Genomic DNA, 27,957 nt, shown 5'->3' with positions numbered 1-27,957 from the left:
TGTATAAGTAAAAGTATATACCCTCTACAGCCACAATTAAAAGGAAGTACATTTCCATGCAGTTACGTTAAGAGCCCTTATTTTGAAATTCATGTGTAGACACGTCAGCGAGACACAGTGTGTTTAAAAAAGAGTAAATGAATAAATACATACATACATGCTCTGCATTGAGGTGAAGACCCAGCCTCCTGTGCTGTGATTTAACTGCTTCACGGTCAGCGATGTTGGACTTCTGTAGCTCTGAGGGGTGAACATAGAGGAAGACTGCCCTCTACAGGCGACAGGGGGGAAAAGCGCTTTAAGCCTACAGGCAGTACTGTAGAGAAGGAGCTATTTCGACTGTTCTGTTTGCTACGCTTTGTTCGAAACGCTTAAGTAATGAGGTCAACTGTATTTTCACAATTGAAACAGACATTTTATTTGATTTTAGAGGGACTTACAAGCAACACACACACTTTTATAAGTGTTTATTTCTGAATAGGTTTTATTGCTGCCGGTTGGACAATGGAAGTGCAAGAATGTAATTTACTAAAATATCCTTTCATGTATATTTTCATTAATTTTAGATAATGATATTGATTGCTTTATGTAGTTTTTTAAATTAAATTGTCATTTAATTGTGGTTCTCATTCTAACTCAAACTACATCTTCTAACCAGGTGTGGAGCAAGTGATTTTGGGGGCTTCCGATGAAAAGGGAACCCAGGGGGGTGGCCCTAAGTCAAACCAAGCGAAAGCAGTACCACACTGCAACAAACCTGAGCAGATGGACGTGGAAAAACACTTGGGGCTGCAGATTCTCTCGTTTTATTTTGAAATGATTTGCAAAGGATGAAAGAAAAAGAGAAGAAACAGATGGAGAGAGAGAGAGAAAAGAGGCTGCAAGACAGACAGGCATCGAGAACAGAGAAGATGGATGAGCTATCTGGATGTCAAAGAGAGCAGAGAGCGGTAATGAATGAGTGGAAGTTCTTAAGCTGAATTCTCTTCGCCCAGCAACTGACACACACACACACAGTGTGACACACACTCTTCATATCAGTCTCTTTGTGATGTTCAGTATTTTTGTCGTCTCAACGTCTCCTTCCCTCGGACGTCGCCGGGTGTTTGTGGTTGTTCATGGTGAGACGGCGTTCAGTCGTCACTCGGTCAACTTCCTGTCTGTGGGATAAGTCGTCACAATGAAGAACAGCGAGAGAGAAAAAGAGGCAAAAAAAAAACCTTTTCTTAGCCTTTTGTCATTTGGACACGACTTCTCAGCCTTTCTGTGCCCTTTGATGTGCATACCACGCTTCTTTTTACAATCTGTGTGTGTGTGAGCGTGCGCGTGTATGTGTGTTTACGGACGCAGAGTTTGCAGCGTCGTTTTCTGTGTTTTGTGTGTGTGTGTGTGATTGCCGTCAGGGTGGCTCCAGGCCCTCATGCGTCAGAGGGCCTTTCTCTCTCTGTGGCCCCTGAGCAAACATATTAAGAACTACCTTATCACTGCTTATACAGCCAGGGCCACACACAAAACATGCACACGTTAAATACAAGCCTAAATACACACCACATTCACAAAAAAAAGACAGATTTGACTCCAAACACACAAAGCTCGCCGCCAAACTGCCCAAATGTCACAGGTCCATCTGTGGGCGGGACCAAGAGCGTCCTCCTGGCAAACCATTGGTTCACACTGAGCCATCAATCACGTGTGCGGGAGCTAATTCTGCCTTATAAATGCAAGACCAGTCGGGTTTGACTGTAGGACAGTATTCGACACAGTCTTGACAAGCCTTCTTTAAGAGGCGCATCCAAGAAAAGTGAACTTAAAGACTTTATATAGTTAAAAAATAAAGACATTAAACTGTTAAGTTATCCAGAATATTTGGAGCTGAAATAGACGAAGACCATTATTTGGTTGAAAAAGAAGCAAACAAGGATTTTTGAAAATTCACTGAACTGCAAAGAACAAGAGACTACAGGAATATACTAAATCAGAACAACCTATGCAAACTTTGAATCAACTTAGCTAATGTCTAAACCATCCGCAAGATCTTCAACATCAGCTGGAAGGTTGAAGAATCAAGAAACACAGCTTGAGAACCTGAATAGCCACTCAAGAAGAGAGTGATTCCACTGTGAAGACTGCTCTTCTCATATATATATATATAACCGTAAGTTTTTATTTTTACTAAGTACTCGTAAGTACAGTCAAGATGTTGAATAGAGCAGCAGCAGCGCTGTCAGTGAGGAGGGTGGTCGTGATGATGCTGATGATTCTCGGGATGGGAGTGGACACAGCACCCACTGTGAGAGGTAAGATGTTGTTTTATGATTCTTTATAACCTTTTTCTAAGACATACACACAGAACAAGACGTTATATTAGCAGCAAAAGACAAAGCAACAATATGGTTCAATGATTTGTGTCCAATTCATGCTCAATGTCCTCATTCTGGACTAAATCCATCATTATACCAGAGGTTTCTGATTTTAGATTATAGATGAAAAGTGATTGATCCCCTCATTCATGTTGTTTACAAGAAGTGGGGACACTCATTTCACACATTTCAACAAATTACACCATGTCAAGTTCATACTAAAGATCTCAGAATAAAGAGTTTTGCTGTTTGTGAGCTGAGAAGAAAGCCTCGAGCATATTTGGTAAACTAAAATAACTTATTTAGAAACGCGTCAACGTGTTAGTGTTTTAAAGGCTTGTGGTGATTTTGGAATACATGAGCATGAGGATAAACATGTTCTGTTTATGCACAGATATAGGCACAAAAAACACATGGTGTTCAATTTGTCAGCAGTAATAAAAAATAATGAAAAACCTGAAGAACGATTTTATCTTTGGAACTCAACAGTGGGAAGCTACCACAGTGAACCTAGCATTGCCTGATGTAAAGTTTATGTTGTGTGACTGCTGGGCTATGTTGTTGCAAAGGCTCAGACGTCACTACACACACACACACACACACACAAGAAATACAACTCTTATGACACAGCTGAAGTTCCCTTGGCAACCAGCAAGGCATGAGAATTCCAATGAAATATGCGTGTGTGTGTGTGTGTGTGTGTGTGTCATTAGAGTTCTTCCACATTCTATTCTACTTCACAGAAATGTCAAATATAGATCAAAGTTAGGGTTCAACAACAAGCTGGTCAAGACTGGGATCAGAAGCCCAAAAGTGGTTCAAACACACCCAACATGGACAATTACTTATGTAGCCAGGTGGGGGAGACAAAACACGAGAAACTATAATAAGCACACACACACTTATAGTCTTCCAGTTTGCAGGGTGAGTCCACACAGGAAGTAAAAATTAATTGCATAACCACCAGCGGGCATCTCTAACAGGTAATAGTATTGTCCATCAGGAGTCTGGAGTTTTAAAGCTGACATGGTGCCGATGTACTGCTTGAATTAAATGAGTCTTCCGGCTAAACTTACTGTATATACAACTACATAAATGATTTCCTTGTATGAAACATTCAGATCCTGCTCTGAGTCTCACTGGACCAGGGAAGTCTTCAGGACTGAATCTGAGCCAGTATCTAAAACAGTGGATCGTGACTACGAAAGCAGCAGGAGCGGACGGGACGACGAAAACCACCACGCGGACTCTCACCGCGGGCACCAGGGCGGGAAGACCGAGGAGCAACCACGAGTCAGCCGCTCCGGAGAAAAAGGAGCACATGCTGAAGATGATCTCAGCCCTGGAGGAGCTGCACAGGACGTTCAACAGCACGCTCAGTTCACGGATTACCATCATGCCACGAGGTACGGCTACTGTCACGTAACGAGAAGGTGCGAGCAGAGATGATAACGTGTCCACTTCACCTCAGAATATTATCTATTAGATTAATATTCCAATATCGCCACTCTCCCTCACCAAAGCCCATAGAGAAAATCAGTGTTTCTCACTCATGGGGACACAGGAGCTGCTGGTCTACTTCTGCATTATTGGGTAAGTTAATGTCACTCGTGTAAGCCCGAGCAAAGGATTTTAAACACTGATGTCACAAAAATGACACATTTAAACGTATTAATGGAGGCAGCAGTGGATCAACATCTCCTGTGTGCTGGGAGGTAAAATCACTCATTTTCTCAATGGAATTTGGTGCAGGAAACAAACTTAAAAAAGCTAAGCTAAATAAAAGCTACACATATCACAGGGGACAGTTAAGGAATAAGATGAAAGAAATAAAGCATAACATTTTCATTCTTCATCACAGGTAATGGCAGAAATTCAGGAAGAAAAAATAAAGCGGTAAGTTCATGATACCACAGATTCTTTAAATTAATTGTTTTCTGAGTTTAAATGAATGTTTTTTACACGCTCTCTCACTAAACTTAAATAAATACTTCGATGGCACGGTCCGAATTAATTTAAAGCATAAAATATTGGTGATTGGCTGGAAGGGACAGACTTCCTGTCTGTTGTACTAAAGTGGGAGAAGAAGATGGAAATGTCTTGTATAATCACCTCTTTGTACATTTTTTCTGTTGCTGGAGCAGGCGAAGCTCCTTCCTGCTGCCGATGGAGGCCTAAAGACCACCACTGCACCTCCAGCTGACAGCACTGTGTCCAGAACAAGTGCAGACGTCGGCGTCCCCAGTCTGACTGGCCGCAACTTTAAGAAGTCCCTCCCACCTCCAAACAGGAAGACTAACAAAAGAGGTGACAGTAACCCTAACCCTTCAAGTTGTTGTTTCCCTTTGCACTTTCAACAATATTATGCCGAAATTCACAATTTACACATATTCACATCAATCATTCATCCTGTGGGCCGGATTCTGGCGCGCGGGCCCTACGTTTGACACCCCTGACCTAATCTACAGTATATGAGGAGGTGTCGCTTCCCATTCTGTACTGGAAATCAGATTTGTTCCACACGTGGGAAGTATGGCCATCTCCTGTAGAAACAGGCTTTAGGAACAAGTTATGTAACATTTTCTCCTTTCGTTTTACATCAGGCAGCAACCACAAGTGTCGCAAAACAACAGCAGTAACAGGAAGTGACTTTGGCACATTATTTTGAGGAAAAAAACGTGTTTCTGGTACAGATCAGGTAGTGACAGTAGGTTCAGAAGGATGTACTTCAGCAGTGTAAAGATGGTTTCATCTCATCTATTACTATTAAAGCTGGGCTAGATCGCATACATCTGGTGTTATTAATCAAAAACCATGGCATAAAAACACAATCGATAAAAGGTTTACAGTCAGAAAAGGCTGACTTATAAGGATATAGCTTACACATTCTTAAGATATCATAGACTTTTATGAGGTGAACATTTCAATAAGTGGCTAAAATCAGTTTATCCTTGTGTCTCTGCTGGCAGCCTCTGTGACTGTGTGTCCACAGTCTCCTTGAACCTGATCGCAAACACTTTATTCTACTCACGTGTAATGTTACATCTGATTAAGAGACAGCGACTCTGTTGTGCTCTTCTGCTGTTTTTATAACTGAAGTTTCCCTTTGTTCTTTTGTGTTTTCAACAGTGTGTTTCTGGAAATACTGCTCCCAGAACTGATCACCTCTACTCTCCTATCATCATCTCTCATCCATCCATATATATATACACAAATACAGTACTACGTCCTAACCTAATGTACAACAATGAATAAGGCAAATTATGATTCTATTCATATGATCCAGGCAGTTAAATGCACAACTTTTTCTAGTTGGATGTGTAAACATAACTCTTAACAGATGCATCGCTGTAGCTCTTTGGCTTCATCCATCATCCACTTCCATCCTCTCCCCCGTCTCTCCTCTGACCTCTAAGTGCTAAGCGACCGTTGCCATGGCATCAGAAAGCCCCGTGCGCCCTGCCAGTGCCACCCTGCCCTCCACCAGCGGCGCCAGCCTTGACTCAGACCTTTTCATTCGCTCATTAGTTAAAAAGACTGACCAATCACCGACGACGATGTGTGCCTGTAACCGACACATGAACAACTCCTAACCCTTTCCTTTTTTTTTCTTTGTGACAAACACGCGTCAGTTGTGTATGTGTGTGCAAAATGTTCATCTTTAGCATGGCAAAAATGTTGTGACAATAAAGAAGGATATTTTATTTTTCTACAGTAACACTCTGTTTAGTTGTTTGTTGTGTAGAAAGAAAGAGCCACTCAGAAAGTTATACTGTATAATATATTGTTATAAAATCTACATTTTTCTCAGCAGACTTAAAAGTAGGTTTTTGTGTTTCTTTTGACATGGTTTCACAAACACTAATGACATCTTAAAAACACAGTATACGTGTGTTCAATTAATTAAAATAGATTGAGCATAAGTAGGTGTAGCTTTTAGAAGGTGAAATCAGGAGCTCCACTTATTCTCCTGACTCTAACTTCTGAGGGATGAACTCTGGGTAATTAATTTATTTCCCTTAAAAACAGAAATATATTGTGTTTTGTGCTGCCCCCTTTTTTTTACGGTTATAGTATTTGAAGTGTGGCTTTACACAGCGTTATTAGCCCGACCAGACCAGCGGGGCATTCTTCCTCTGCATGTTTCTATGGTAATTTAGCCGTGCTTGTTTGCAGTCTGCGTGAGTAAACTCTGGGTCATTACATTCAGAGGCTTTCAACAGAGGTCACTTAACGCCGTTGCCTCAGTGATGTGTGTGTGTGTCTGCACACGCATGAGTGTTCAAACGTGTGTAAAAAACGTGTTAAATATACCCGGCGTTGCACATAAAATTATTTTGGAATTTGGAAGCAAAATAATATAAACATGATATACTATGGGCCTTATAAATCTAATGAAATGTTTAATAATAACAAATTAACACATTGCAATCATGAGATTTATTTTCTCTCCTTTTGGGATTCCAACCTGGAACTTTTTTGCTGTGAGGCGCCAGTGCTAACCACTGTGTCACTGTGATGTAAATCACTCCAGGCCAATGTTTTTTTATTTAATTGCATGCACTAGTTGTTCTTTGAATAGAAAGGTGACATTTTTACACAAACTGTAAGTGAAACACTGAAGACAATCCATAAAGTGATAAAATCAGTTTAATAAATATCGTCCTCCAGAGAGGATATAAGGCCAGAACACAGCAGCATCAGTGGCGTCAGATTAGTTGATGATTTACCGTCTAACTTAAAATGGCGTAAATACATAATAAATCACTTCTGCCCCAATGATTAAATGTGGGATTTGCGATGACGCTGCGCTGGGGGGGGGGGGGGGGTTTATGGGTATGGATTTCTGCAAGTGACTAAATCTTTATATTCCAGAAATGTCTTTTTAAATGAAAGAGCAATTTTATTTTATAACCATATAGTTAACCATGGAGAAATAGTTAAAAAAAAATGTTTTTCACGTTTCCTCACTGTGAATCTGCACAGTCAATGTGCAAATGATTAATGATTCAGCGTCCTATCACATATTACATCAATTGATTTTTATTATAATTAAAATAGACACATTGCCTAACTGGTTTCAGTCATCATGCCAGCAACTACTACAATACTACCACTACAATCACTATAACTCCTAAAATGCAGTGAATACATTGTCAGAGTTTAGAATTGAAAGTTGATTAGTGATTTCAAATAGACTATAAAACAGTGTGGTCATATTTAAGCTCTACTGTATAAATGTGTGTGTTAGTTACTGTGTTCTTTGTGGTGAATCTGGCCCTGCCAACATCTGAGAACACAAAGTGAATCAGGAGTAAATTCTGCAAGCAAGTCTCTGATTTATACATGACTTGTTCTATGATTAGCGTGAAGAAACATCCGCTCGCTGTGCAACTCAACCTGTGAGAGCACGCACACACACACACGCACGCACACACGCACGCACACACGCACGCACGCACGCACACACACTTGCCAAACAAAGTGAAATCAACCTTAAGGAGTTAGATGTGTTAGAATGATTCACTTTTTTAATAAAAACATTTTTTTTATTTCACTACGACTTATTTCACTACGTTCTTCTTCTCTATCTCTTAATCTTCCTCTTAAAAGGGATAGTAGTAATAATACACAACTCCTTATATGGACATCCTGGGGATGTGTGTTTATAGGTCACATATTCAGGCTTTAAAAATGTGTTTTTTTTTCATCTTCTTATGTATGGTTGAGTCAAAGTTATGATTAATTTTATATCACATTTTTAGTAGTAACATAAAAGGAGCAATTATTGCACAGAAGTCACAAAATTAGACCATTTTTCTTCTCTTTTGTTCATAAAAACGAGCCAAGTGAACTTTGCACTGTGATGTATTGTGAAGTCAGTCCAATTTTAAAAATTTTGAGTACTTTTTGTACTTCTATTTATATAGTTATAGTTGTTTCATCAGATTGCCTAGGTTGTGCTGAAAAAAACAAAAGGATATAAAAGCCTCTGTATAAACGGTATGTTTAAACAAACATGTGTTCGAAGGGTTAAAGCCTGAACTTTCACTTCAGTGTATCAGTATTCCAAAACATTATTCACTTAATGCTTGTTCTCATGTTCTCTATCATAACTATTTGTTAAAGGACGTACTGTACTCGGTGACTGTGATATAGTCATTCAGGCTCTTTCCTACTTTTCCCGCTCTTATTTGATTCGCTTTGCAACATCCAGGTAAGCAAATTCAATCTCCCTCTCAGCTGGGCATGTGCTGGTGAACTCCTCCCTCTGATAGGCACAGTTTAAATACCTCCACACACTGGTCATCTCTGCAGGAATCTCAAAGCCACGGTATTTCTTGGCTACAACCTGTAGAGACAAGAAAATAACACGGACAGGATGTTGGTGACGGGGGCTGGGAACACAAATCATCGAAGAATAATCACACTCGGTGAATGAACCTTGAGGATGTGTAGTTTAGGCAGGAGGTTGCAGTCGGCCAGAGTGAGCTCCTCCCCATCTAGGAAGCTCCTGGAGGATTCGGGCAGGTCACCTGAGGTGTAAGCATCTATCTCCTCAGGCAGTGGCGTCCGCAGGAAGTCATCGAGGCGCTGAAGAGACTTCAGCAGTGCTTTCTCTAAGGCTGCGCAGACACGGGGAATTAAAGGGGAACAGAGAGACAGACAGACACACATTGCCTCTGACCACACTTTTACTGTATTAACTTATACATTTGGCCACTTGGGGGCAGGAGAACAATCTTAACTTGGACTGAGATCCTTGAACTCAGTTTAACAAAAGGCTGGTGGGGGAATAGACTGATTTCTCTGATGAGGAAATCTGTGAATAATTGTACAGTTTGATGAGTTTACCTTAAAATTAGATTTATTTCACAGTATGTCTCTCTGTCATCTTCTCTTACCAACATTGGTGTCTTTCTTCGGGTTTTTGATGTAAGCTGAGAACTTAGCAAACACATCGATGCCGGCTGTGTTGGCCTCTGGATGTTTGGCAGCCAGTCTGGGGTAGCTAAAGACACACGAGAGAAGTCAAAGAGTAATGATTACGAATAATTCCACGCAAGGAGCCTCACTTGTGTGAATGAATGTGTGTTTCTGTACCACGGTGGGGTCAGTTTCTCCTCCAGGAATTCCTCGATCATGTTCACGTCGACCTTTACCTCACCGTTGAAGGTCACAAAGGGAGGGTTGGTTCCCGGAGCGAGGTCCTGCAGGTCAGCGGGCTTCCTGACAAACACGGCATGCAGAAAATCTCAGTCATTTACAACTGTCAAGTTTAAACAGGACCGAATGGGATTCAGTGTGTGTGTGTTTGTGTGTAGTAGATCACCGTTTGAGGTCGACAGTCGTGACATTGAAGATGACGCCTTTAAGCCACAGGATCATAAACAGTCTCTGGGAGAAAGGACAGTTCCCAATGCTCTCCCCATCACTTCCCGCCTACGAACACACACACACACACACACACACACACACATATGCCCGTGCAAAAGTGAGAGAATGCATTAGCTACTTTTAGATATTGTAACATGACAGAGTAAATACAAATGAATAAAAAACAAATGTTAAACTATAGACACCTCTCTCTGTCAATTCACAAATCCCACCAACAGTTGCAAACTCATGAAAATCAGATGAGCTTTGAGAACACGTCATTAGCACTGCACATGACAGAAATTTTAATATTATTTTTTTTGCACATTTTTAGCTAATAATCAGTATAAATACATTTATCTCTTACCTTTACAAACAACTCAATTGTGGGGAAGCCAAGTTTTTGAACAGCAACATTGTACCAGGACATGGTGAACAAGACCAGATCAACCTTCCATTAGGTTTGAAAGACCGTATGGAAACTTGAACCCCACTACAAGACACTCACTAATCCCAATAACCCCCAAAAAAGAAAGTGAAATTATCATCCAAAGTCTGCAGTTAATCCATATTAGCCACCATATCATCTTCTGATGAAGCCATGACAAACATCTCTGTGTCTGTGTGTCTGTCTGACTGTTCATCATCTGCTCGCCGCTTTCTCTGGTATGTCAGTGTGTCCGCCAAACACAATCACTCTTTGTTATCACGTCACGCCACAAAGACAAGAATCTCAAATAATGGAAACGGGATTGTTTGGCGTATGTGCCTGTCTTCTGCAAATCACTGTCTCTTTTTTGTGTTTCTTTAATACTTAAACTAGAAGTAAACATTATAATCTGAGGGACAGTTTAGTGTGAAAACCACGGTAGAGAGCTCCTCTCATATTTCAGAAGGAGTAGGAGGCAATGGAATCTCTGCTGCAGAACCCACAAAAAAGAACTCAGTCTGACATGAAGCAGGATTCTAAATTCTACAGTAACACAACCTGCTGCAACCATTTTCTTCTCATAGAGCCTCCTCAAGTCACCTGAAAATAGGTTTTTGTAAACAACATCATTTCTTTCACTAAAAGCTAATTTATACTCTGCTCTGATACTTAAAAATGAGAGGCTTTCATTTCTTCCTCAAGAGCTTGATTTAACAGAAGCAAAACATGATCCCCTTGGTCAGGTTTAATCCACTGGAAGTTACTCACTAAATTTGGAGATAGTCACAGATTTTACCATTCGTGATCAACAACTTGCGAATGAATTGTAGTCAAAACCAAGTAGCAACCAACAGGACTTCGCCTGGAGGAATTTGAAGCTTCAAGGTTCATGATTTGGGCAGTTTTCCCTCTAAATGGGAAAATAATAAATAATAAATAATAAATTGGAAAATAATAGAAAAAAAATTGACATCATATTCTATTTTTGCAACCAGCATAAGTCGCCCCCTACAAGCTATTTACTGTAATCTTATATCCTGGTTGGCTTCAGGAACAACCCGGAAGACTACATACTGTATATTTCTTGGTTTGTGGTCAGAACCAAAAACTCATACTCATATTGTATGATAGACTGAGTTACTCATTTGAATAAAAAAACAAAAACAAAACAACAACTCTGAGCTAAATATATTATTTCATCTCATCTCTGCTTCTCCCCAGTCTCCTAACCTTTTATTACTCTCTGCACAGTTTGACTTTTTTGTTTGTTTTTCTTCCTTGATTTCGATCTCCTCTCACTTGACTCACCTTGGCCACAGTGAGAATGCCTTCCTTTATTTTCGGGGCTTGCTGGGGTTGGGGGGGGTTGGGGCGGTAAAGCCGAGTGCAGCTCAAAGGATCAACAGCCACACCGACTGATTAGAACAAATCTGATTTTAATGGCACTCTAGTATCTGCCTTATAATATATTATTTTCCCAGTAAATGTATGTGACTCAAGCCTTAGTCTGAGCTTGTGTCCTGGCAGCATATAGTGAATTATATAGTGTGAGGTTATTATGCCTTGTTTTCAGCACAATTGTACCAACAGCTCTCAGGACCAAACAGCAGGCTAATCAGCTTGTAGTGAGAATGCAGAGATTAACCCTGCATGCTACCGACAACAGCATGGCACTGTTGTACTATTCAGTTATTAATGCCCTCAACATGGTTCCCTGGACACATTCAAGACAAACACTGTCAAATGTGAATTTTCAAAGTAATTTGGTTTATTTTACATTATTTAAATTCATTGAAGGCATATTTATTTTCACTGGAGGTTGGTAAAAGTCGTCTGAAGTGTGTTTGTGAAGTGCAATTGAGTCTAGAAAAATGCTTGAAACTCAGTGTATGCAGCCCGACAAAGAGAGCCATTGTGTGAATGCGAGCTCCCACAGAGATTAAACTGTGTATCTTTGAAGCTGCTCTTGGAAATTAGTGTACTTTTGTTTTGCATTAAACCTCTCTGCTGCTCCTCGGAAGGCTGTCTGCTTCTTTTATCCTCACCTCAGTTTATGAATGTGCTGCTTATAGAGAGAACAGAACCCTGGTTCAGGCAACCCACAGCAGCAAGACATTAAAAGTGAAGGAAACAAAACTGAAACTGTCACTACCTGATCTATACCGGGAAACCTGATTTGTTCTATGCATGTACAACGTGTGGCTACTTCCTGTTATGAAGAATCAAGTAGCCACACACTCATGCATGTTGTGAAAGGGCGTCACATACACAAAGATGCTGTTGCATTTCGCTGCACGAAGGCTCAACATTTCTGCCAGACCATCCTGTTTTTTTATGCTAAACAAATCAAAGTTGATGTCATATTGACTAGATGGGAAAATAATAATAAAAAAAGGCTCATTACCTTGACATAGAGTGCAATCTCAAAGTGCTGGTCTTGGGTTGTTCTACTGTTCCTGTATACAGCAGGCAAAGGGTTCACTCTTCGATGTGAAATCAGTTTCACCTCCTCTTTCCTCTCCTCGGTCATCTCGTCACACTGTGGCATGTATGCATGGCCATCTTCCAACAGCACCACTCGCTTCCTCTTGACGTGTCCGTCTTTCTTTTTGGGCAAGGATTCATATTTAATCACTGACTTTAGCTCCTTTATCCAGTCATCCCTACAAGGCAGATGTTTCTCCTCCGTTGATGCTTCCTTCTTCACCCATTCAGTCTTTACACCCTTGGTTTCGTAGATGTCCTTTGTCTCTGATTTTAGATCTTTCCTCCAGTCTATTTTTTCTGGTGCTCTCTCTTCATCAGGCTGCACTTCTGCTGTCATCTGTGGTTGTGGCTCAGGACACACGATCCCATTCTCCAATGCTTCCTTCAGCTCTTTGACTGTTCCATCTGACTCAACTGCCCTGTTGTCATCTTCTGACTTCTTGTCCTTCTCTTCCTGCCCTTTATCATCTTTTTGATTCTTAGCTTTTTCTTCACCAAGTTTAACTGTCTCGACTTCTAACTCTTGACACGTTCCAAGTTCCTTTGTCTTCATTATGTTATCTTGAGGAAGGGTTACAGTGGTGGTAGGCATTTGTTCATCAAGTCTACTTGTCTGATTCTCCTCTATGTCTTCAGTGTCATCGTTTAAAACAATAACTGGTTCTCCTGTCATCTCTAGAGCCCCCACTGTTACTTCTTCCACTGATCCTGCCACCTTCTTATCTTCTAGAACAACCTTCTCTACTGGCTGCTCTCCCAAGTTGCCCCAACAGTCTGCCACTGCTTCTACGAGGAGCTCTGAAACATATTGCTGAACATCATCATCATCATAATTTTTTGTGGAATGATTCTTAGTGGTTTCTCCTCCTGGCTGATTGGACTCATCTTCGTTCATTTCCTCCAGATAAATGGTATTGATCACCTGATCCAAATCCACAGCTTGCTGTGTGTCTGAAGGTACCTCCTGTGTGCACTGCACTGCCTGTTCTGGGGGACCTACCAAGCACTGGTTTTCAAGGCTAGCAGTAGATTCATTTTGCATTTCTCCATCACCCATTAACTCTCCAACAGCAAAATCACCTGTCTTTCTCTCCTCTTCCAAAGTTCTTCTCCCATCCAGAGTATTAACCTCAACCTGTTGTGCTTCCCCTACCTCCTTCATGTCGATCCCTCCAAACCATGTTTCCTCATTCTGTTCTTCTGTCATTAATAGGCCTTCAGGGGGTAAAAACTCTTGCATGTCTATGTTTAGGTTTTCTTTACCTCCTACATCTAGAACATGGTCAGAAGTGGACATTCCATCTATCATGAAGTCGTTGGGTCTCTTATCACCAGTATTTACCTTTATGGAATCCCGATGCCACATGTAGTTATTTGTTTCCTCAACTTCTGGTTTGCCGCTTTCTGGGTTGTTCATCTCGCCTGTATTTTTCATTCCCTCTTGATTTTCACAGGTGAACTTGTTAGTCTGCATGTCCACTATCGTGTTGCCATTTGCATCAGCTGTAGTTTGGCAAAGTTCACGTTGACTGTCGACTGATGCACCTGTGCCTGTGGCAGCAGGGATGACTTCTGTTGACTGTTCCTCAAGGGTTTCCATCATTTCACTATTAGCGAAAAGATTACTATTTGTGTCATCAGTGAAAAACTCCTTATGCTCTTCTGACTCATCTTCAAAAACACTGGATTCTTGAAGAGTCTCTGCATCAGTGGCATTGGACACGATCTGGTTTTCTAACCCATCATCTCCCTCTTTAATCTTTTCCTCCTTTGACTCTTGTTTATTTCCTTCATGGTTTATGTCTTCTTTTTCTTCTATTACTTGCTCTTGATGAAAAATGCTGGATGCCGATAATTGACATGGACTTTCAATCAGTGTTATTGTGTCTTCAGACTCTTCTTCACCCTCGCTTGGACCTTCTCTTTCTCTTGCTTGTTCTTGTATCGTTTCATGCTCCTCATCTACATTTTCTTCCCCTCCTTTGCCATTTTCTTTCAGTGTGTCACCTCTTTCCTCCCCATCTCCTATTACTCCATTCGGTACAAGGTCCACTTGTATTATCCTCACTTCCTCACTTTCACCCTGTGGTCCGCTTTCTACATTGGCTTGCCCCACTCCTGTTTCAGCCATCATTAAAACATCCTCTCCTACCTCCTCAGCTAGTTCCACTTCATCATCTTCCTCTTCTCCTTCCTCATCCTCTCTTCCCATCTGGGTATCCAGGTCTGAACAAATACCCAGTGGGCTGTGGACGATGGCACTGTGTGATAGGTCTTGGTTTGGGCAGGAGCCTGATTGAGCCATGGAAATGTTATATTAAAGATAGCACACTTACTTATGAAGTATTAGTGTCAAAACATCCAGACTTCCAGGTGCTGAGACTCAAGTGAAGAAGGGTAACTGTTCCCAGATTTGATCCAGAAGGTAATCTTCTTGAGGACAAGGTTCAAAAATAAACCCAGTGGACTATCTCAGAAAATAAACACAAAGAATTGTTTCAACGCAAAGAGTAGAAAAAGGGGTTTTCCAAGGTCACAAGATGAAACAAATCCTCGAATAGCTCACAAGTTGTTTTGTATAAGGTGCTTTTCGGAGGAGTCCAGATCCAGGACAGCTTTAAGAAGCTGTACAAGTCTCGTAAATTCTTGGTCAAACAGTACAATTTCCAGGTAATTCAAAATTTCCACGCAAGGAAAAAGAAGATCTGTATTCTGAGATTTCAAGCTCAAAGATGATTTGACAGGTAAAAGGTTTGTATACATACTCCTACTTTACTATAGGGCTTTCAAACTGTTCTGAACCTTATGTATAGTTAGATGTTCGCTCGCTCTCTCGCTCTCTCTCTCTCTGGGATTAATGGAAGCTGATCCCCGCATGACCAAAAGCTTAAACCTCACTACCACCCGGGGACCACTTAATGATGTTCTCTCTCTCTCACACACACACACACACACACACACACACACCCAGACAGTACATACCTATGCCACTTTGATTTGTTATTACTGGATCTTGCTAGTATCATGGCATTTCTTTGAGATGAATGTGACAAATTACTATCATGTACAAAACTGTGGTAAATTATAATCTATCTATCTATCTAAAAGGGCTTGTTGTGGTCCAAAACGTATGCTAAAGGAAGAAAATGCAACTGTGGTTTAGTTTGTGTATTTGGTTATCAATGAGAATTAATCACCTCTGTCTCATGTAATACATTATACAGCACCTTACTTTGAAAATCACATTTTGAAAAGACAATAAAAACAGGCCTCCCTATAACCCCAAGTGTTAAAGTGCCTGTTTATGTTGTCTGGGTCTGTTTGCCTGTTGTGATTTTGTGTGTTTGGTTTTTTCTTTCTTTTGCATTTGATGGTCTATCTTTTTGTTTTTATTATTTGTTATTTATTTGTTTTACTGCTTGCAAATTTCTGTGCAAGGTGAATATTTTCATTATGTATCATTATTATTGACTAATTATTGACAAAATACTACAAAACAAAAACCGGAAACACGGCTGCCGCTTCACATACGTGGTTTCCTTTACGCCGTACGTCATGCTAACACAATTATCCGAGAGGTATATTTACAGTTAATTCTACAGTATTATGGTGTTTTAGTTGAAGTCAACATCGACTGTCAGACGACGTTGTCCACTCGTAACGGAAAATCGCGGAACGTCTTGTGAAGCGCTTGTTTTCATTTTAATATTTCTGGTTAGCATAAGTTATCTGCTAGCCAGCTTAGTGTCCCTTAGCTTGTAAGCTAGAAGACACCAGAGCCGCTTTGCGTAAACGTTAATATGATATAACGCTATCTGTTTTGATGGTACGTATTAGTAAGCGTAGTGTTAGCTTTGGAGGACGTTAGCCCACAAAGTATTGTTAGAACTGTGTACATATCAATGCTTTGCTCAAACTATTTCGGTCCTGTGTATATTCTTTCTTCAAAGAAATCACTATAAATAACCGCAAATCGAGATGCAGAAGTCAGAGAATGGAGGTGATGAGGCGACTGTGGATGTCAAATTTACTGATTTACCAAACGCCCTGATAGCTTGTAAAGTGCCAGAGGATTTGTTCACTGAAGACGGTCTTAAGGTAAGAGCTCGTGCTTTTCTCAATAAAAGTGTTTGTTTTGATATGGAACGATAAATAGTTCACAATATAAACCTATTTATAATGCAAAATGATGATGATGGTATTGTGACACTCAGTTTGGTGCTCTTGCATTAAAGAGTAACACTTCTGCCCTTCATTTGGTGTCATGTGTACCTAATGAAGTGGCTGCTTGGTACACCGGCCCATTAGTTTCTACATACAAAACTTTGGCTGAAAAGCCATAAAATAAAGACTCAACATTCTCTATATAAACACACAGCATCAGTCCACAGCAGCCCATTGCTGTCCAAAGGCTCTCTGTGTATTGTGATAATAAACATTAACATTTGTTTCTAAGCAGGTCAAAAAATGTTACTCACTGTTCAGGCTTAGTGAACAGCATCACAGAAAAAGCAATTATTAAGGGTATTTGGTACCTTGCTATGATTTTCCTTCACTGTTTTGCATTTCCACAAACCTTGTCACAGCGATATAAAGATGTTCCGTGTAAGTCATCTATGCACTAAGTTCTGCTGATTTACACCACTAGATGGAGGTAGTAGGTAAAAGAAATGTTATTTGACCAAGTTGTGAAAATAGTTTATACTGCCCAAGAGAAGCACTGGAGGTAGGTGGTAAAAATTAAGTTCAAGTGTAAGGTAAGGTGGTTTGACTAGCGAAGTTGTTTTTTAATCTTTGTGTGTGTAAAGGGTGTTAACAGTGTAGGACAATAGTCACACAGTGGAAAAATATTATTGTCCTTTCTATAAATGTTTGTTTTCCAAGGCATTGCCAAAGAAAGGTCACTGAAGGGTTCATGTTGTTACTGATCAAACAGCCAAGTCACACATGCTTAGAAACAGGCAGCTCACAGCTGAAGTGACTTTATTGCCACTGTTGCACAAAAAATATTAGTTATGCTGAACAAAAAACACTGTTCAGCACCAGTGTCATTGCCTCTCTACTGCATATACACATTTCAACAAAAACATCTCTTTCTTGGTGTGCAGCAGTCACCTGAGGTCCAGCATGCTACAGGCTTTTCAAGGGAGAGCATAATTAGAAGGAGCACCACCTGTGTCAGTCAGCTCACCTCAAACTGCTGTTGTAATCATTTTCCACACCTCCAGTACCTCCTCAGCCAGGTATATGAACAGCCAGATGGGCCAGTGTTTCATGATGTGCTCTAGGAGTTTGCTTACATTGATGGAAAAGGAAAAACAACATAGAAGAGGAGGGGAGAGGTTTTCCTCCCCTTATTTTTCCCATGATCCTGCTGCTTTTCCACCAGGTATCTGGAAGGATTTGAGGGTCAGCTGATGTATCACATAACAGAATATTCCGCTGAGGGTGTGTGAATGCTTATTGAGTCTTTGAAAACAAAGTTAAATGCTCACTGTCCTGCACCAAACATCAGCGAGAAAATCAGTGTTTAACATGTGGGAACTAAGGAGTTGCCTCCTTGTAGCTTACTGATTTAGGCAACATTGGATCAACCCCTCCTGAGTCCAATTGTGTAAGGCCTCAAGGGTGATTTTTTTCTTCATGGCCTTTGGTGCACAAGAGTAGGTGTTAAAGTGATGCAAATTTTTATTTCCGGTTGGGAAAGGCTGAGAGTCAATTGTTAAAATGGCGTAATCTTGAACTGGAAATGATGACGTCATGATGGCATGGCAGATATCAAGTAATCATTGCCAGATTGTGGTATATATACAGTGCTCATGCATGGTCTGCATCAACTATCACATCTTTTTTTGTGTATAAAGGTAGTAATATATTCTCAGCGTGTAGTCATTTCTTCCACGAATGTCTGGTTTACAGGAAGCTAAATGTTTTTTCCAGTGTTATGTGCAAGTCAAACTGGTTTTAGCCTGACAGCAGGAGAGAGCTGACAGTAGTAAACCAACATGGAAGATCAGATTTAGGTCAAGGAAAACTCTGATGTAGGTCTGGAAAGTCAGGCAAGTTTCCTCTACTTTACCAACAGGACACACCCACCCACAGCTGTGGATGTGGTCACCGAGACGTAATAAGTTTTCAAATCACGGTCCCATTATTTTCATTAAAATCAAGATTAAGCATGTGTGGTCACAGTTTCCAGCAGGGTTATTAGCATTATTAGTCTTGCACAACAGGATGAGCAAGCTCAACAAAGACAGAGGAGAATTATGTTTCCAGTCACCCTGAGGATAAACAGGTCATATAGAGAATCTGAGGTCTTTCGTTGAGGTGGACATAAACTGACTCAGCAGTTGTGTTCACTAAATTTACTTTTGTTATTCTGAAAGTCACTGTGACTCAGCTTTGGATAAGTGGAGGAAGTAAATGGATGGATTTTCTGAAATGATCCACAATAGCTGGCAGACAGAGCTGGAGATGGTACAGATGTGTCATTGTGCTCCAGGCCCTCTGTTCCTGCTCAGACACTGAATTTTGTCAAAGCCACAAGGAAATGGCATGTCAGTGTGTAACTTTCGTGGCAGGACAGAGATGGTGTTTTTTGATAAAAATAAAGATGGTGTCAGTGGAATTTGTCTGGAACTGGAATCCACCTACAAGTAAAAATAAGTGTTTAACTCTTCATCTGACTGCGCGCAAGATTAAATTATAGTGTGACCTCTATCATTTTAAATGGAAAATGTTTGGAACAACCAGGATGTCTAGTCTGAGCATATTGAGGCACATTAAGTACTTGAAGTGATAGTTGTATGAGGTGCTGATGCATAGGCAGCACTTACTGTATACTGCCGTGTATGCTCCTGCCCAAGCCAGGCAGCGGTAGACAGCAGTAGACAGCAGCCCCCATGTCACATTAGCTAAAAGACACAAATGTGACAGAATCTTCAGTTGTCCTAATACCCAATCTGGCATAGATTTTTCAATGTTAGCCTTTTACAGTTTTTTGTGTATCCCCACTGCCAGCCAAGTTTTCACTGACTGTGTCTTATGCATGATCTCACTGCAGGTGTTTTTTTTTCTTTATATTGCTGTCAGAACTGTAACTGGAATCAATATTTGTATTTGCCTCTCAAAAGTATTCGTGAAACGCTCACCACTGTATCAGTATTCATCTCAGCTTTGGAAAGAAGAGCATGATGCAATAAAAAAGTAGCAGCTGGCTAGTTACACAACACTGTCCAGTATGTGGTCAAGATATGTTGTTGTGCACACCTGTTTTTGTGTGTGGGTGAGTGTTGCTCGCCTGTCTGTCAAGTGAGGGAATGGAAAAAATGGGAAGATGAAAAAAAACAAAAACAGCGTGATGGAAAAAATGCAGGGCTGAGCGTGTACACTCTCTCACTCTTGACACTCAAACACACACACACACACACACGCACAGCAGCCACAGTGGGATGAGGTCTGGAGATGATTAGCACCTTACACATACACACACACACACACACGGTAATGTTTAACATCAACAAACAACACTTACATGAGACAAGTTTCGCTGTCAGGGAGCCTAAGCAAAATTACACAACTTCATTTTCCACACACTTTTTCCAAATTGTATCATCCATTAACACCTGCACTCAGTGGGCCTCTACAATCATGTCGACTAACTCAGAGTTTCCTGATGCTGGTCCCGGTGACCCACTGTTCTTGCATGTTTTAGATGTTTCCCTGTTCTAACACGCCTGATTAAAATGGTCAGCTTGTCCAGCTGGTCAATCCATTCATTGGAATCAGGTGTGTTGGAGCAGGGACACATCTAAAACCTGTAGAGCAGTGGATTCCTAGGACCAGGATTGAGAAACACTGGACTAGCTCATCTGAAAGTACATGATAGGCTTGTTGGAGTGACACCACCTGTCAGATGTCAGTGCCTGTGCCCTGCTGAGATTTACTTCCGCTTCTAAATAAAACACAGGGGCTGTTAGGACACTGCAGTGTGTGGGTGTGTGTACTTGTATTTGTTACCTATTTAGGACCCTTTCTGGCACAAACACTGACCTTGTCAGGACTAGTACTCCTCATGGAGACCAATAACCTGGTCCTTATGCGACAGAACCTCATTTCGAGGAACTGATTAAGTTTAGAGCTAAGATTTCAATTGTAGTTAGGTCAAAGTCAGAGCTAGGTATTAACTGGTTATGGTTAGGTTTAGGGATAATGCTCTGTTTAGACTGAATGGAAGTCAAAGCAGTGTCCTAAAAAAAATTAGCTGCATAAACCTGCATGTGTGTGTTTCGTGTTAGTGGTCATGTTACACTCAGAATGTCCTGGGTTCAAACTCCACTTTTCCTCCATTTGCTCCAGTGTTCAGCTTCAGTTTAAAGATCAAGCCTCTTTGTTATTGGGGGTGGGAATCTTCAGCTGAGATCCAAACTCTTTAACAGGGGTTCTCGGTGAACGGATGTGGTATTAAAGTACATTAATGTAGGACCGCAGCGATGAATCAATTTGTAACTGTGTGGTTTCTTTGCTGTCTTTGACAGTTGACTGAATATATTTGATTTGCAGTTTCTGGACAAAAAAAACTAATAAATTAATTGAGAAAATATGACAATTAATTTTTTGGGCAGATCTTGTTTAGCAACATTAGTTTATCTTTGCTAGATTTTTCATAAATGAAGTGCAAGTAAGCAAGTAAAGCTTTTATAAAGGCTTCGTCTGTGGGTGTTCAGACTGAAAATCAGGCCTATTTTTAACATAACATAAGCATTTGTGTTGATGTGGGAGTATTGAAGAAGCGCTGTATCGGGAATGAATTTAGTTTTTGAAGCTTATCAGTTTGTCTGACTTTCTTTTAGACTCCCTTTTTTGCAACATTAATCAGATAATTTATTTAGTAATTGATTATTACATGGATTTATTGTTTGCAGCTTTTATTTTAGATTGTTTGGAAGCTGTTGTATAAAATGCTAACAATTCAAACCACATTAATTTTTCACAAAAGCATTTGAGATTTTATCTCCTCCCGATTTGTAAATGTGAGTGTTGATGCTTCATCGCAAAAACAAAACATTGCTCGGGTTCTCTCACACAGGTGTGTGTGTTAAATCGGCTGCTCTGCCTCGTTTTTAGACTACAAACACACACACACACACACACCCGGCTGCACTTCAAACCCTCCGCTATAAATACCTCATAAAAGCATGTTATCAAACTGCATACCTTCCATGAGCACTAGCTTGCACCTCTTGCTATTTATCCCCTCATCCCCCATCCTACATTCTTTCTACCAGTCATCTCTCTCTCTCTTTCCCTCTCTCCCTTTGTCTTTGTCTGTTAAACTCTCTCCTTCATCCATATTTACTAAGATTGACGTGTTTTCCACATCCTGCCCCGTGCACTCAGGAGTCAGGTGATATCTGTGTGAGCGTGTGTGAGTCAAGAGGTGAAAGGCTCATTGTTACATATTTTCCATTCAACAAAGGATTTTTGTTTGTCTGAGTTCAAATGCAACTGAAAGCAGATCAGTGCTTTCTGTTTGCCAGGTGGTGATGTCATTATTTTCCAGTCGCATACACTCTCTCACACACACACACACACACACAGGCCTTCTTTTATGTCTGATTAGTCAGCATTAGCTAGTATCTGTCAAAAGAAGGATGGGATGGAAAAAAGCAAAATAGTGTCCCTCCTCTTTCCACAGCTGATTGGCTTGCAGGGAAAGAACGGATGAATGACACAGGAAGAGGAGGGGATGGGATTGTGGGTAATGCGTCATCGGCTGGCAGGGGCTCATTTAAGCTGCTGTGTAGCAGGAGGAGAGAGAGAAAAAGAGCGAGTGAGCTTAGAAGAGGCTGAGTGACATTTTCAGCTCTACACGCCCAAATCTCTGGAAAATTCCTTCAGTTTGCAGGCTGCTGCAGAATCGACTCACAGACGCTGACAGGAGGAGGCGGATTTTTAATCTTCACTTACAAGTGTTGCAGCAGGTGACTAGATAACCTTGGAATGTGGGTTAGAAGGCCAATTGTTGACTGAGGTTCTTTGAGAGCAGCTCAGTGTTTTTTCCCCCCAACATCGAGGACTTTGACTGTGAAGACAATTCGCCAAGTTCCAGATTCACAAAGAGGATCCATGTGTGCGGTGGATAAAAGCTGACCTGTTTCCTTTTGGGGACCATCTGTTACTTCCTGATTGTCCGTCACCCTGGGGAAGGCAACGCATTTCCGATTTCCCCCTTCCTCTTCATCATCATCATCATCACCCCCGTTGTCCCTGCCACCGCTGAAGTCTGTATCAGCGCCCCGTTGCGCTCTGACCTCAGGTATCAGGTGGAGAAGGTTTCGTCTTCCGGGGTCGCCCATCATGCACATCAAGACCACCAAGTGTAACCGCTTCTGCCTGGTTGCCTCTGTGATGAACCAGGAAGTGTTCAGTCATCCTGAGGCACAGGTAAGAGAGAGAGTTCTGCCGCTGTCGTTGCCAACAGTTCCTTCTATTCTATTCCATGTGATCTTTGGATTGATGCAACCATTCTTTTTTCATTAACACAACTTCTGGGTTTTTCAACCTCATGAAAATATGTGTATCACGATGCATAGAGAGACCACAATATGATGCATGTTGTGATAGCATGAGTCATGGACACATTATAGATATGCGCTGCATCACCTCTGCTGCTACCTATTGGCTTTACTCCATCTTAGGTGAGGTTTTTGTCTTAAGGCTACCATCACAGCATTTTCTGCCACATCGATTCAGTGACATCTGAATCACAGATCGATCAATATCAATTCTAGTGTCAACAACAAGCATCAAGTAGGTTTAGTTTTTTACCACGTTTGTCCGTCTTTTTTTGAACAACATAGCTCAAAAAGAAATTTTGGTGGTAACGCGGTCACAGATTCTGGATTTTTCAAAAAACTAAAAACGTTTGTTTGGCTTGCAAGATGAAGAGTGCACTGACATTGAGGGAAAATGTGTTTTTCTGTCATGTTACAGTAAAATGCCATGTTACTGTGTGTTTACACAGCATTTGTATATGCAAATATACATATTCTTGCTCGTTTATCCTTGCTCACTCACATAAATGCAAAGTTATGTGAGCACATATGCAAAGCTGTTGGTCTACTTCTTCCTGGTGTTGAAGCCAAATTATACTGCCCTAGATTCAGACAAAACACTTCTATTTGTACTCTTGTTTATGTTGTTTTTTGTGTGGTTTCATGTGCATGTCACACAGTGCCACATGCATGCATTTAGTTCTTTTTAAACAGAATCACAGAATAATAAATGAATTGAGAAATTAACGCTGCAGAAGACAGGGTCACTGGAAAAATAGCTGTTCACAAAATATTTCCATGGCTGCATCATATTTTTGAAACAAGTGTGTTGTAACTGGTTGTAATAATTATCACACAAACAGCAGTTACATGGCTGTGCTGGAAAAGCTGGGGTCGAGTGCTGCTAATAGCACAGTTGAAGGTGCACTGTTTTTCATTGACTGTTGGTGAGTGTGTATGTCCTCATGGAAATGAGAGCCAAGGTCAACTGTCTAGTTAATTTTCCCCTCTTAATTAGAATCTGTAACTATAAAAGGCCATTTAATATTGAGGCCATTGTTCTCCATCTATGACACACACACACACACACACAGTCAGGCTGCAGACCAAAGAGAAGCATCCGACATAGCGTCTGGTAAAAGAGGCTATTTTCGTCATTTTTATTCAGAGCGACTTAACTGTATTCATGGCTGCCTCTGCCTTGCCTATTTTTAGATCAAAAGGGCTCAATAGAACAAATTGAGTGAATAATCTTGCAGGAGCTGATCTAATTTCTCCTGTTTCTCCACCTCTTTTTTTCCAGGCCAGTTTTGAGGCCTTGTTCCGTTCCTTTGACCCGGAGGTACAGTTCCAGTACTTCAAGTCTTTCCGGCGGATCAGGATCAGCTTCAGTGATGCTCTGGCTGCAGCCGAGGCCAGATTGCGACTGCATAAGACTGACTTCAATGGCAAAGAGATGAGACTCTACTTTGCTCAGGTAATGTCTTTGAAATTCACGTACACTGATGGTAAAAGTGAGATGCTTTCATCTCTTGTGCCTTGACATAAAGAATCTCACACACACGAGCTGCTGGGACACATTTCTATTTCCTGACATCAAGTTGTCTGGCTCTATGGTTTCTTTTACACCTGGCATTAGAATGCATTTTCTGTGATCAGATAGTGATCGGATAGCGCTTCACCACATGCATTTACACCTCAAGATCCAGCTAGCAATCAGATCTTGATTTAGAGATTTGGGCTGAACTTGGAACTTCCTGGTTCATTAACTGCCATATTAACAGCAATGTTAGCCGCACGTGAAGTTGTGCTATTGTATGGCCTCCTCTTTGCTTTTCCACCGATGAAAGCAGAGGAGCCTGCACAGTTTTGTCACCACATTCATGTTAGCTGGGGGCCACCAATGTATTTCCACTCAAGGAGTTGTTGTGGGTGGAGGGGCGATGCATCAGAGACATTTGGTCTCCGGCCACCACAAGTGGTCAGGTGCTATCTGATTGAATCAGATCACAGAAAACACATTTTAATGCCAGGTGTAAAAGGGGGCCTATATGTCTGATGACATTTTCTATACAACCCCAAAGAGCTCAATACTAAGTAAACACACAGCCAGTTTAGCCAGAGCACAAACAATCAACAACTTCAATCCAACAAAATGGAGGCTCCTGCTGTAAATACAACAGTATAACAGTATTGGTGCCCTCCTTTTCAATGCCTAAGCATGCTTAATAGCTAGCCAGCTATTTGAGTCCAAGTTGTGGAGTGTATTTTCAGTTTGATTTGTTAACAATGTTCTTTTGTCCTGTAGTCTGTCCACATAGGCAGTCCTCGTCTGGAGCCTCCCAAGCCAGAAAAGCAGTTTCTGATCTCCCCGCCTGCCTCACCCCCAGTTGGCTGGGAACAGGCTCATGACGCTACACCCGTCATCAATTACGACCTGCTGTGTGCCATCTCAAAACTAGGACCAGGTACTGGACGTCACGCAGCATGACCCAGAAATGACCAAAAGTTAAGCATTGCAGCTTTAAAATGACACCAGTCTCTTTGTGTGATTTCCCAGGGGAAAAATACGAGCTCCACACAGCCACACCCACCACCCCCAGCGTCGTTATCCATGTCTGCGACGACGAACACGGCGGCGACAGCTCGGCCCCTGATGACAGCGACCTTGATGACAAGCCCCGCCCACCACGGCCAAAAATCATACAGACCCGTCGTCCCGACTACAGCCCCGAGGTGAGGCAGTGAGCCACGAAAAAAAGGTGAGGAGCGGCAGAGTGACGACAGTAACATTCCATCCTGGAGCGACTGGTCAAGACCTGAACAACACTCTCTGAGCTTTGAGGGTTTTTTGGAGACTTTGGCACCTGAAGATGCCATGACATCCTGTAGACGAGCATTTCATAAGACAGAAGGAAAATAGAGTTGAATGCTGCATTCATGTTCTGTGGGAAAGATGGGAGATATGACCTTTCAAGTGGAAAATCCACTTAGCAGTGAGATGTGACAGGTACTGCATGTGGATACGAGATGTGGAGAGAAAACTGTAACTAATAATGTATACCTTTTTTTGGATTGTTGTGTTAATAATAATAATAATAATAATAATAATAATAATAATAATAATAATAATACTACTACTACAATAGGAGACTTTGAATATTTGGGTTGTGGTGATAACTATTATATTATTTTTTTCAAAAAGAAAACAAATGTTACATGATAACATGTGGGTGTTTAGTGATGAAGGTGGTCAGGTGCAAATAAAGTGTACAAGACCATCAAAAGTGATAGGGAAATTCTTCCCACATGGCATGAATGCGGCATCATTCTGAGAAGTCATGTTTGCGTCTTACTCATCTAGACTATGGGATGTAACGGACTGACTGGAGGAGAAAATCATCCGTAAATCACCGGGTTTCAGACTGAAGATCTTCACCCATACACTGCCACCTTCTTTCTCACATGGTCATTATCTGAAGAGGTCACACAGGAGCTGCTACTCTTCACATCTGCAGCAGTTTTTTTTGGTGGACCGGGAAGTCCAGGCAGAGCTCACTGTACTCATGCTCACACAGACTAAAACATGACTCCAGTATGGCAGTGTTCCTGTCATGACCTCTAACAGTGTTAATTGTGGATTATTTCAGTTTTGATTTCTCCATGTGTCCATGGTTTGGTTGTAGTAATAGCAAAGAAATATTTCTATTTGACATTAAAGGGCGTGGTTCAGTTTTTTGTTTTGTTTTTTTGAAGTGAGGTTGTTCGAGGTCTGCTGAGCTGAAAACCAACCTGACACCGAACTAAAACACAGTAATGTTTGGTGCTCTATGTCACTGTTAAACAGCCTTTTTTGAATGGAAAATGAAGTTTATGGTGCTTTGTAAACCTCTCACTCCCCTACACCAAAGTCCATGGACTAAATCATCAACATTACATCACAGCACACAGGAGTTGTTGATCCACTGCTGCCTCCATCAGTCAGTTCAAATGTGATATTTTGTCACTTTTGTCACTTCTTCATTTGGATTTACTTCAGTGTCACAAAAAAAAGTGGCAGCAGGAGATCAGCAGCTCCTGTGTCCTCGAGAGCTAAAAATGCATGTTCTTTATGGACTATGGTGCAGCAAAGTGCATCGTTTACAAACTTTAGCTTCCAGCTTAAAAGGCTGTCTAACACCAAGATAAAGTGGCAAAAGTTGCTGGTTCCCAACACAGGAGGCAACATCGTGCAACCTCACTTGAAAAAAAAACCTTGAACTTTGACTTTGAAATACATTTTTTTGAACGTGGTTTTCATGTCAACTTTTTCATCTGTGGGCCTTTAACCACATCAGCCATTGTATATTCTCAGCTTAAAGAAAATAGGGCTAATCTGTTATTAGTCCATACTTGGGCTACATAGTATTCTGTGAGAAAATACAAATGACGCACTGTTATTGTCAAGGCCCAGCACGCGTTATAATGATGGGCAATCATTTGATGTATGTTTTAAAGAGATTAGCGTGTGGTCTATGGTTAATGTCTTACTGTATCCATATGAGTTATGTGCATATGTAACAGTTGCTGCAAATATGCACCAGAGGCATGTCCTGTAATGATTGTGTCATTTCTGTTAGTACAGCTACATCACACATCCGATACAATACTGTTCCAAAACTGCTCTTTCATTGTGACACCATAGAAACCAAAATCTTGCAACATTTTAATGCTGTGAGAAATGTTTTTTTTTTTTTTTTTTTTTTTT

At 41.0% G+C, this 27,957-nt stretch overlaps 3 protein-coding genes across 7 annotated transcripts; 2 read left to right on the top strand and 1 right to left on the bottom strand.

Annotated features, from left to right (window-relative positions):
- The first annotated feature begins 1,758 nt into the window (after positions 1 to 1,758).
- urp2 (urotensin II-related peptide) lies at positions 1,759 to 5,969 on the top strand. The gene is made up of 5 exons (XM_058612460.1): positions 1,759 to 2,297; positions 3,482 to 3,766; positions 4,222 to 4,256; positions 4,505 to 4,667; positions 5,490 to 5,969. The coding sequence occupies exons 1-5, from the start codon at positions 2,198 to 2,200 to the stop codon at positions 5,519 to 5,521; spliced, it is 615 nt and encodes a 204-aa protein (XP_058468443.1). The 5' UTR covers positions 1,759 to 2,197; the 3' UTR covers positions 5,522 to 5,969.
- On the bottom strand, positions 5,969 to 17,922 carry LOC131442749 (chloride intracellular channel protein 5). Of its 3 annotated transcripts, none has more exons than XM_058612456.1 (6): positions 17,846 to 17,922; positions 9,694 to 9,803; positions 9,465 to 9,590; positions 9,266 to 9,372; positions 8,805 to 8,986; positions 5,969 to 8,712 (listed from the first exon to the last, which is right to left on the bottom strand). In XM_058612456.1, exons 2-6 carry the CDS (start codon positions 9,747 to 9,749, stop codon positions 8,551 to 8,553), a joined length of 633 nt encoding a protein of 210 aa, XP_058468439.1. In that variant the 5' UTR covers positions 9,750 to 9,803; positions 17,846 to 17,922; the 3' UTR covers positions 5,969 to 8,550. The 3 variants fall into 3 exon arrangements, with proteins under 3 accessions (XP_058468439.1, XP_058468437.1, XP_058468438.1); XM_058612454.1 differs by lacking the exon at positions 17,846 to 17,922 and adding an exon at positions 12,572 to 16,151; XM_058612455.1 differs by lacking the exon at positions 17,846 to 17,922 and adding an exon at positions 10,105 to 10,857.
- On the top strand, positions 16,202 to 27,957 carry LOC131442785 (calcipressin-1-like). 3 transcript variants are annotated; one of them, XM_058612458.1, is made up of 5 exons: positions 16,202 to 16,232; positions 16,605 to 16,752; positions 24,514 to 24,687; positions 25,519 to 25,678; positions 25,771 to 27,957. In XM_058612458.1, the coding sequence occupies exons 2-5, from the start codon at positions 16,633 to 16,635 to the stop codon at positions 25,956 to 25,958; spliced, it is 642 nt and encodes a 213-aa protein (XP_058468441.1). In that variant the 5' UTR covers positions 16,202 to 16,232; positions 16,605 to 16,632; the 3' UTR covers positions 25,959 to 27,957. The 3 variants fall into 3 exon arrangements, with proteins under 3 accessions (XP_058468441.1, XP_058468440.1, XP_058468442.1); XM_058612457.1 differs by lacking the exon at positions 16,202 to 16,232 and adding an exon at positions 16,233 to 16,480; XM_058612459.1 differs by lacking the exons at positions 16,202 to 16,232; positions 16,605 to 16,752 and adding an exon at positions 21,929 to 23,100.

Source organism: Solea solea, chromosome 2, assembly GCF_958295425.1.
Source record: "Solea solea chromosome 2, fSolSol10.1, whole genome shotgun sequence".
Classification (NCBI taxonomy): Eukaryota; Metazoa; Chordata; class Actinopteri; order Pleuronectiformes; family Soleidae; genus Solea; species Solea solea.
The sequence above is the reverse complement of the archived record's forward strand: the minus strand, read 5'-3'. Positions and strand labels throughout refer to the sequence as shown.